Source organism: Haliotis rufescens, unplaced genomic scaffold (assembly GCF_023055435.1).
Source record: "Haliotis rufescens isolate VD_foot unplaced genomic scaffold, xgHalRufe1.0.p SCAF_1, whole genome shotgun sequence".
In the NCBI taxonomy this organism is placed as follows: domain Eukaryota; kingdom Metazoa; phylum Mollusca; class Gastropoda; order Lepetellida; family Haliotidae; genus Haliotis; species Haliotis rufescens.
The window spans coordinates 19,831,249-19,842,315 of NW_025963779.1; the positions used below are offsets into that span (position 1 = coordinate 19,831,249).

At 38.3% G+C, this 11,067-nt stretch overlaps 1 protein-coding gene across 8 annotated transcripts in view; it reads left to right on the forward strand.

The window, feature by feature from the left end:
• LOC124113391 overlaps positions 1-8,023 on the forward strand; it is a 91,109-nt gene extending 83,086 nt beyond the window's left edge. For all 8 annotated transcript variants that reach the window (XM_046473704.2, XM_046473705.2, XM_046473707.2 and 5 more), the window contains 2 exons: positions 2,557-5,122; positions 6,085-8,023. In XM_046473704.2, the coding sequence (XP_046329660.2) occupies positions 2,557-5,122; positions 6,085-6,170 (2,652 nt within the window). In that variant the 3' untranslated portion in view covers positions 6,171-8,023. The remainder of the gene's footprint in view (positions 1-2,556; positions 5,123-6,084) is intronic.
• The last annotated feature ends 3,044 nt before the right edge of the window (positions 8,024-11,067 follow it).

The window sequence follows — 11,067 nt, forward strand, 5'->3', positions numbered from 1 at the left end:
ATAAATATGCACATAGAATTAAATTAATATTCCTTTAACCAAAATAATTTACTTTCTAAATATTTCAATGTACATGTTCTTCAAAGTTCATTTCAAATCAAAATTGCATTTACCCTCTTTTTCATGAAAATTGCCTTCAAAGGTATCTACATTGTGTGATTTAAGAACTACTTTAAACCTTTGACACTAGTTTTTTTATCCTGATGATATATGGCATTAGTCCGGACTAGTACAAGCAGCCCCACACACATGTGTATGGACGTTGCTATGTTAGTGCAATAATCTTGAATGCGATGTTAAATCCCATTTCACCTTACCTTTGAACATGTTGTTTACCGTATCTAGAATATGCAGGTACACAGAGTTAAAATGTTGTATTTGTATTTCTACTCCCAGAATACAGAAGTTACGTTGATATTTCCTCTTTAGACTAAATTCTTTTTCATTCTCCTCTATGCTGTTGAATATCTGTCAAGCACTTAAGTACAAGAAGGCATGTTAAAATCATGCTAGAGGAAAAGAACATATTTTATGGTCAACTTAAAAAAACCTCTACTCTTAAAGTGAACTTGAAGCTTTGTTGCTTTGAGCAAAGGCAAAGATTTAATTTGATTATTTCTTGTAAACAGATGATACTGCATCAAGGCTGACAAACTCAATATTCACTAAAATATCTTCAATAAACAATAAACATTGGTGAAGTGAAGTTCACATGTTCTGTTTTTATCGTCTCAGATATCATAAAATTTCCTGTGCTAATATTGACGGTATAAGTTCTTAGGCATGAATACGTGTTTAAAATTGATTCTCTTGATGTTATGACTGTGGATGATTTTTACAGTGTGTGGAAAACTTTAACAGGTCTTCATGACTTTATTGTGAAGCCTGTGTCCTTGGATCACACCACCCTTTCCTTAGTCTACTTGATAAGCTAAAAAATGCAATCCATAGTGACCAGAGGGCTCCAATCAGATTTGATTGCGCCAGTTTTTTTTTTAGTGCAGTTAATGTTACTTGTCAGACAGCATGCGTACATTTTCATGTAAATTATGTGAGTGGCGGGTTCAGCCGGTAGGGCAGGACATGATTAGCCTTTTTCGCGAACACCTGGGCCCACTTGCACAAAATAATCTTAGCGCTAAGATGATCTGCCACCAAAATTACGTTGTTGCAAGATATTTAAAAAATGCCTGGTTTTGTAACTAAAACAGAAAAAATATCTAATCTCAATACAAAATACCAGAAGCGCCACCAGCACCCCTACCCCCTTCTGAATATCAAATGGTCAGTCCCTTACTCGCATTGGAATCGCTTTCATCGGATAATCAAGACTGGTTATACTCTGGCATTGATGTTTTACATTTCTTTACCCACAGGCACAAACATGTGAATGTGCTCTTTGTTGACCTGCACATGTCACAACAAGTCTTGAGGACTTAAACTTCTACTTAAGTCACTATGTTATACAACCAATAGTTTTGCCTTCTTCAATCTAGATATCAGTCATTGTTATTTTGAAATGAGTTGCTTTGCACTCACATAGTCAAAACAAATCACTTGTGAATTGATAGTGTTTTATGATTGATAGGTAGTAACTCGCTCAAGTGTTGTAGGCCTGAAGTTCATGCAGTAATAATGAACAGCTTACCTCAATTATCCATTTGTTAATATTATTTGCTTCAGATGTAACACAAGAATGAAATATTTATTTGTTATTCTGATCAAGAATGATAATGTTAATTCAGAAATAGATGTTCTGATAACACAAATATTTATATTTAACTTTTTTTTAAACCTGACTGATGACTCTTCAGGTTAATTACATGTTTGTAAAAAATATATGCCTGGCTTTACCATGTTATGATTTATGTGATTAAACCAAAAAACCTTATTTTTATCATCTTTAGACAAATGAAAAAGAAATTAATTATTCTTTCAGGCTATAAATATGATCTAGTAACCTGCAGGTTTATTTAATATTTTATATTTTCAGTTTGAAAGAGTTTAGATGTGTTCATGCATGTTTCCGAAAGAGACCTGTTGTAGCCATGGTAGTATTGATTGAGGGTTTATGATCTTAAAATAGTCAACAGCCTTATCAGCAAAGGTACTTAGGGGAACCTTTGCCCGACAACTGTGAATTGTCAAAAGTGTTGAAGAGTGAATTCACACATTATTTTCATTTTATAGTAGGATATATCTTAAAGTGTTATATGTGTGTTCAAAACTTGTTAGAAATTGCAAGCAGCACAGTGATGAACTATTTCGAATTTGTAAGGAAAAGGGTAAATATTTAGTATTTAGTTTCTAGTCCTGCTGAAAACATATATGGGCTGGCAGGCTATATTTCAAACACTGATAATGTGTCATGAGACTGTTAAGCTTGAACCTGGACAGTTTGAACTGGTTGTACTGCAATAAGTTTTGTGTATTATGTTTGTTGGTCTTCTTTAGCCTTTTAACAGATCGCAAATGACATGAGTATATGAAGTTGCAGCATTAGTTTGTAGGATAGGGTGAATGTGAACCCTTTTTGATGATATTACTTTCTTGTAGGTTCCATTTCTCAACATGCCAGTAAGAATGAAGCCGGAACCAGTGGATCACAACCCGCCGCAGATGCCCTATGTTCAGCAGCTGGAACATGTTCTTACTAGTCCTCCAATGCTGCGTCCACCAGGACCTGGCCCATTGTATGTTCCACATAATGTCCAAGTTCTCAACTACAATCCAGAGCCACCTCCACAACCCCAACCTCCACAAATGCCTCCACAATCCTCAGAACCTTCAACATTAGAGAAGGACCAGTCACAACCACAACCATCACTGGAACCTTCTGACAAAAGCGAAGATGAAAACATTGAGGATAGAATTGATGTTGATAGTATCAAAGGAATATTTGGGTGGGCAACTATAGACACTGTCAATGTTCCATATATTGTGAGGAAACATAAGAAGTATGTGGCTGTTCGGATTGTAGAGAAGAAACTTTTGAGTAGGTACCCAAATTCTTTTCCTGATGAACTGGGAAAGAAGGAACCTCTGGTTAGTTATTTTGTGACTGAGAATGAAGCCAAACTACTTGATGAAATTAACCAGGTCCATTGTAGCTGTGAGTATGGACAACAGGCTTTTACATGCAAGGACCTTATAGTTGATATGGCTGAGTTTGAGGACTTCTATAACCTTGTCAAAAAGACTTTCCCTGATGACTATTTAGCAAAACTAAGAGGAGAGATTCCACAACAGCAAGTTCAACAGTCGGTTCAGAATGAAGGAAAGCCTGTTGAACATGTCAAATCTGAATTGGCTAAGGTGTGTGGTTGGGTCCAAATCAACAATACAGTGTCCCCTTATATCAGACGCTACTCGGGAAAGTTTGTGCCCCTATCAGTGATTAAATATGCTGCTGGTTTATTGACTGAGTTGCAGATTGAAGGAACACTGCCTACCTTAGCTGAGTGCAATCTGCTCAATGAAACTTGTAAAGCTGCTGGATTTGATTTCACATTTGGCCAGAACACAAAAGTTATCCACTTATCAGAAGTAACACAACGATGTCAAGTTAGCATTCTTGAGCTTCCATTTGATGATCCACTGAAACATGCTCAGTACATAGACCTTCCTTCTCCAACAAAGATCCAACAACCAGCACCAAACCAAGTGCCAATAGGACAGAGACCTCCAGGCAGTGTGCAGTCCCCGAATGTCAATCCATTTGCTGGATACCCTAGTGCTCCACCCAATCCTTTCTTCAACATGATGCCAATGATGCCGCAGAGGTATCCCCAACAACCTATGGGCCAGTATCCCTTGCCACCTCAAGGACAACGATTTCCCTTCATGCCTCCACAAAACATGCCCAGCCCTAGGACTAACATGGGCTCTCCACCCAGACAAAGCCTTCCAAGTCCTGGTCAGATGCCCTCACAGCATGGTCAGTACCAACCTTCTGGCCGGCCATCACCAAGTCATCCCCAGAGCAGTCCTCTGAGCATGATGTCTCACATGGCTCAAAATGGACAGATGCATCCAATGCAGGGGGTATTCCCAGGGCAGATACATCCAGGAGGCATAGGACCCATGAATCCCATGATTCGCCCTGGTCAAACTGTACCCAACAGTCAAGGTCCAGGCCTCTCTCCACTGGGCCTGGGTCAAGGCATGAGAATGCCTATGACTGCCCCCACAGAGATGATGCCAAGAGGCCCAATGCTGCACACTGCTCAGATGCCACAGCTCTCACCTTCTCAAAGTGCTATTTCTCGTTTCCCCAATCCTCATAGCATGGTCCCAGGTCAGCAGATGAATAATCAAAATGGAAAGCTGGCAAGCACTCCTAATTCTACATTTGCAGCAACATCTCCAGCTGCTTCCTCTGTATCCAGTAGCCCTAAGACTGTTCCAAATTCTGCACCTGCAACTGCCAGTATCCCTACAATGAATGGTGATGCTCCTCAACGTCCAGCCTCCAATCAGAGCTCTGGTCAAAGCAGGTCTAGTTCTCGGTCCTCATTAGTAGACAAGATAAGTGGAGTAGTGCTGAACGGAAAGAGCATATCATGCATGCATTTGGATCATGCAGAGAAACCGGGTAAATTCTGCTTAGTGGAAGCTGTGTGTAAATTATATTTTTCACAAAGTAGTATGAATGAATTTCTCTATGCCCTACAGAATGTGTTGAAGATTCCTTTACACTCATGTAATGAGGATGAAGAAAAGGCATTCATTCAGTATTACAACCTGCCAGTGAGTGTTCTCAAATGTAACAAGATGATCAGTCTGACAGACCTTGAGAAGTACTTCCCACAGATGTCCTACATGTTCAGTCAATGTGATACACCCACAGAGGGTTCTGAGGACCAGAATGGCACTGCAGGAGATAAGCCTACCACTGATTCTCCTGCACTGGTTTCAGATACCACATTGTCTGCCCCATCAGCAGAAAATCAAACAGACAACAGCCAAAGTTCAGCAAGCCGTAAACGGCCCAGTCTTACCACCCTTCCATCTGCCCCACCACCGAAACAGCCCTGTCGAAGGCTAGAGGAAATGGTCCAAAGACTCAAGCAATCTCAGAATACAACTGATGGATGTGATAAGCCCGCAGAGGAACAACAAGGTAAGTTACAGTCATTCCTGCTGGACATTTATCTTACTTTAGTTAGTCAGTAGGGGACCCAACTCATCAATCTTGCAATTCATGCATATTTTTTTCTACATAATACTGTTAACTCTGATTACCTGGTAATGCAGGGGACCCTACCTCAAGTTCTTCCATCTTTCTCATTACAATGTTACATAGCATAGAAACACAAGCATGAACTAAAAAGAAATATTTGCGACATAGATATGATACACAGCATAACAATAAGTCTGTGTGAAGGTGTATGCTTCTTATACTAAGGTGAAGTAAGACCTGTGAAGATCTGGGGTAGAATAGGTCTTCAGCAACCCATGCATGCCGTAAAGGCGACTATGCTTGTCGTAAAAGGCATCTAATGGGATCGGGTGGTCAGACTCACTGACTTGGTTGACGCATGTCTTCCTATCCCAATTGTGTGGATCGATGCTCATCAATCACTGGTTTATCTGGTCCAGACTAGATTATTTACAGACCGCCGTCATATAGCTGGAATATTGCTGAGTGCGGCGTTAAACAACAACAACAACAAAAAGAAAGAAACGAAGATATGTAATTATTGTGTTAGTAGGGGTAGAGAGGGATAGTACTTGTGTGATCACTTACACGTAGCAGTGGGATTCTGTCTAATTTGCTAAGAAGGTGGTTCCATTAATCAACTATATGTTGCTGACTTGTTCTTTAAGATTTAAGAGAAAAACAATGGAAAAACATGTTTCATAGATATTCTGTGAAACACTCTTGAAATTACAAGTAGCTACTTAGTAGTTAGGATTGCATTATATTGTAGCACAAGTCACAATCTAAATCTTGCAAGCCTTGGTCCGGTTAGACGACCTCAGGGGTCGGGTCCTCGGGTGCTTGTTTTTCGGATATTGACCACGTCAAGAGTAATTATTTGTGTATTATTACTTGGTTCCTCATCAATGTTCATGTTGCAGATGCAGATCAGAAGCCTGTTGCTCTTCCTCCCCCTCCAGCTGATGGGGAGGCTGGCAGGAAAGAAGAAGTCATTGTTCTGGACTGAGCCTACTAAAGAAGAGAAGAGTTTTACTTAAACATTTTGAACTGCTACTGATCTATGTATTGACACAGGTCTGTTTGGATGGGTCTCCAAGAATATTGTGCAAAGGAGTCAGTTTCTTCCAGATATGTGAAAAATGGATCACCAGTATTCTTATGAAAGACTGTCGTTTCTTGTGCTCAGTTGAAGGATATATACAAGATTTCTGTTTTAAGAACTTTAATCTCTGTTGGACAGTGATTAATGTTTATTTTGTCAGAACTATTTTGATAACTTACACAGAAGACACAATGCTGGGCGAAGGATGTGAAGCATTATCATGAGCTTCAGTAAGGATATTAGAGGAGACGCTGTGAGTCTTGTTTGAAACCCTGTGGTAAATGTTGTGACCTATAACTGGAGATGTTTCATGTCTTCTTTTGTGACCAAGAACAAGACATTCATTTTCATTCTGGATTCTAAAGCATTTTGTGACATTGCATACAATGCTATCACATTATTTATTTTGCAGAGTGTACTATCATTTCTTTGGAGACTTCAGGGTAACGAGTGTAAAGGTGCAACACTGCTTACAATGGCATTTATGGCTAATGTGTAACCAAATTCTTAATGTACCCCCACCCCAATACTTTTTGAGAATAATCACCAGAAGCAGTGAAGCTGCTCTTTGACTTCAGCTGTTTCGTTTTGTGTGACATGACCTCTCTGACAAAATGGACCATCCATGGTGATGAACACAGTTGGAGAATGTGGAAAAGATTTCCTGGGAGCTCTGTTATTCATACCAGAGGGAAGGAAGACAGTACAACCACAACCACAAGGAAGAGCTTTCTGTGTAATTTCTCTTGAAATACTGACTTCTTCAAGGAATAAATAAGAGGTTGACTTAGAGCAAGCTGGAAATGAGATTGAGTAATTCAGCTTGAAATGAAAATCTGGGTTGTTTTGTGACATGATCGGTGATGGAGTCATTCATCACAAGGCTTCTAGTGACAGTTACAGATAAAAGGGTTTCCACTGCCAAGTCAGAATGATGACCTAAGGTTATGCAAGGGTTTGATCACAAAGGAGTTCCATGACAGTGTTGGATTGATAGTGTGAGAAGAAGTCCTGATAAGGGAACTGTTGTGTTTGTTTTTTTCTTAGTTGACTTTGTACTAGTGTCCATTTATATTTGTTTTAGGCCATTGCTACTTCCATGACAATGTTTGCATCCAGGCTAAAACAAATCTTTGATTCTCAGGCACCACCTGCATCAAAATAAGACAACTATGTTTGTGAGCTAATAGTTAATGTAATCATTTCGACCCCAAAAAAGGAAAAAATCCCTGCTTGCACCATTTAGTCAGAGTCCGTCTGAGAATTTATTTTGTTTTTTGCTTAATATGTTCTCCATGATAATCCATTTTGTTTGTGAGGAATATTACTGAAGATGACCTGGAACTCAAGATTGTATGAAGATGATCATGATTAAATATATATGAAATGTTTTAATATGCTGAGTTAGCATTACTGAAAATGATCCATATGCAGAGGTATGCAGTATTTGTTTTTAACTTTTGTGTCGCTGTGTTTGTTTTTTCACTAAAATGAAATCCATGTACATTGTTTAAGACTAGTTATAAATGTCATGTGTTCTTGTCTTTATCTTGTGACATATACTACACATAGTGCTATGTGCTAAAAATGAATTGTAATTCGACTGGAAATACCTGATGGAAATACTTTCGTTGTCTTTCATATTTAGGAAACACTGAAGTATTGACTAACAACACACTCACATTTAGGAACAATGTCTGAAGGAGAATAAGGACTGCTGTGTTTTGTAATAACATGACAATGGGTATCATGACACATATATTCTCAAACTGTGTGATAACTAAGACAGATATCAACATAACTATAATGAAGTACATGCAAGAATTATGAAACCTGATTATGTAACTCTGCATGTAATGTTAGCATCAAGATGAAACTACATATAAGTGTGGGGCGGTCAGGTAGCCTAGTGGTTAAAGCATTCGCTCTTCACGCCAAAGACCAGGGTTCGATTCCCGACATGTGTACAATGTGTGAAGCCCTTTTCTGGTGTCCACCGCCATGATATTGCTGGAATATTGCTAAAAGCGGCGTAAAACCATACTCACTCACTCACTCACATATAAGTGACTTTGTCAGCAATGTCCAGAAGAAAATTAATACCTGTACTTATGACCTGATGAATGCAAGAATCAGCCCAAAATTGTCAGTAGGTGAAGTGTTTGATATAAATCAATATAACAGAATGTGTTTGACTTTAGACATATGACATTTTGTTTTGTTCCAAATATTTTGTTGAAAAAATGAGATCATACAACACTTTGTTGGTAGGGCTTGCAGTACTGTAGTGATACATTTAATCATTACATTGCAAGCATCCACGAGAGGACATTCCATCAACTGACTGGATTGAACACAAGTGCATGAACACCAAACAACTTGATCAAATAGCCCTCCTTCCCCATTCATATTGGATGGAACACAAGTCACCTTAAGGATCAGGGCCCACTGTCGTAAGTCAATGGAGTCTGGGAGATGTTGTAGCGCTAAGGTTGCTTTGTGCAAGTGGACCCAACAAATACATGTCCTTATGAAAATTCACAAGTTTGTTTTCCTGTGTTGAATTATTAGTCATTCAAATAATCTGTTGATACCATGCCATTACTTAGACCAACTTAGATCTATTTAACCATGTATGTTTTTGTATACATATCCTGTACAGAGCTTCCACTTCACAGTGCTATATGTGTTGTGATCATGTGTCATCACTACTTATCATAGACAGTTTCTATATTGGCTGTTGTCTGTCTTGTTTTGGAACATGTTATTATTGTGTGTATGTGTTTACCTTCATTGGAATCATTTTGCCAGAGATTCTCACAAGTTGTCTAATTCACAGAACCTAGCAGACTTCAGGGGATCTTTGGTCACAAAGTTTTCTTCATGATTTAACATTGAGTGAATCTTCAAATCTTAATGCCAAAGTATAAAATTTATTGCAATAAGTCATTTTGTTGAAAGGCTTGGTTGTCATATATACATTTCCTAATTCTTGGAATTATGTTAAGGATGCAATGTGATCAAAACCTTTTCACCAAATAAGTAAATGATGAAAGATGTTCTCATTGACTGTATTGATTGTTATTTGATTTCAAGCATTGACCTTTGACTAAAATACATACAGCAGCACTATAGAGTTTATTTTGCAGATAAAACATCATGCTGTGTTTAATGAAGGTATGCTATTGCTGAGTTGGTACCTTTATGTCTGACACAGATAAGAGGCGAAGCATGAGACAGATATCATACATAGTATCTTTATCGCCATTCGTTAAGGACAAGGGCTACCCTGTTTATGATTGTGATTTGGGATGGGTTTAATGTTTTCAATATGTAATTGATTAGAATTATGCAAAAGGCCATAATCACCGTTTGGAAAAGTTTTGTTCTACATAGGATCAGGAGAAATGTTTTTCTTTGAGTTGACATTGAGATTGAATATTCTCCAAAATGTTGGCAGTATGTAAAAATTGAATAGGAAACAGTGTATTAAATACGACACACAGTGACACCTGCTCTGATCATGTCAGGTAAATCTAATCAGGGTCACAAGTTTAGCTTACCAGAACCAACAGTTACATGTGATTTATGCTTTTGAATTTTGCATGTTGTCCATTATCCACTGTAAACTTTCAAATTTGTCATTTTCTCCGTTTGAGTGAAAATGTTCCTGGATTAAGTAGTAGTGTTTACTATAAATTTAACAGTGGCAGCCAAACACTGCATCAGTTTATTATATTATGTGCAGTGAGCATTTGGTGTGTGCAGAAAAGTTGCACTATGTATTTTGATAGTTATATTACCTTAGCATTTGTTTTTCAACCCAGAACTTGTTTCATGGTCCTTGAAATTGTAAACAACATTAGTTATCAGATCAGTAGTACTCAAATAATTCTGCTCTTTCAAACATGGCTTAACAATGGCACTCCACAGATAAGATCTGATATTAATTTCGGGGCTAACGTGTTGGTCATTGTTTAATGAAGTCTTATGCATTGTAGGTGAGCTACAGAGCCTCATGGCTCTATTGTTTGAGATAGACCCTGGTGGGAATCTCCCCACTCGTTGCCATGGGGCCATGGCTGTTCCCTAACCGTTCAGATACCATTCATATCAACTTGATGTACTATCAGTCATGTGTGTACAGTGATTGTTTCTGACATGCACTTTGGTTTGTTGTACATGTTGTACATTTTCAGCACCTTAGTTTGTATACCTGTTGTACAGGCTCCCTGGCACAGAGGTGTGGGTAATTATTCATCATGGCACGTTGTCTTGTTTGACATCTTTTCTGCAACCTATTTCTGAAATGACCTGGAAAGCATGTTTATGGCATTTATGAGGTCATTGTGTAGGAGGAGCTAAGTATCATTCATGCAAATGAATTCTCCACCACTAATTCTGAATTGTAAGCCACTTCTTCATGATGAATCCAAAGGAGCATTGGTAAAACACTGGACTTGCATAAATGGCAGTTTTGTCATTTCCATCATTTCTCAGCCAAATCAGATCAACAACCACTTTGCAAATGTCACTTTGGTACAATAATATGCCATGTATGCATGATATCAATGTGCATACATTTATAAGCAGTATGTGGTGTGTGCTAAACACATGTCAAACTCTTTCTACAGATTGTCAGTGTTGTTAAGTTTCAACTTCATGGACAATGGTGTCATCTTTGAAATCACACAAAATTCTGATCCAATACAAGTCATGGCCACAATATTAAGAAGTAATCAGTAATCAGTAATGAGACAATTGTGAACTTTTTGTTATGTGATATGATGTAAGTCACTAT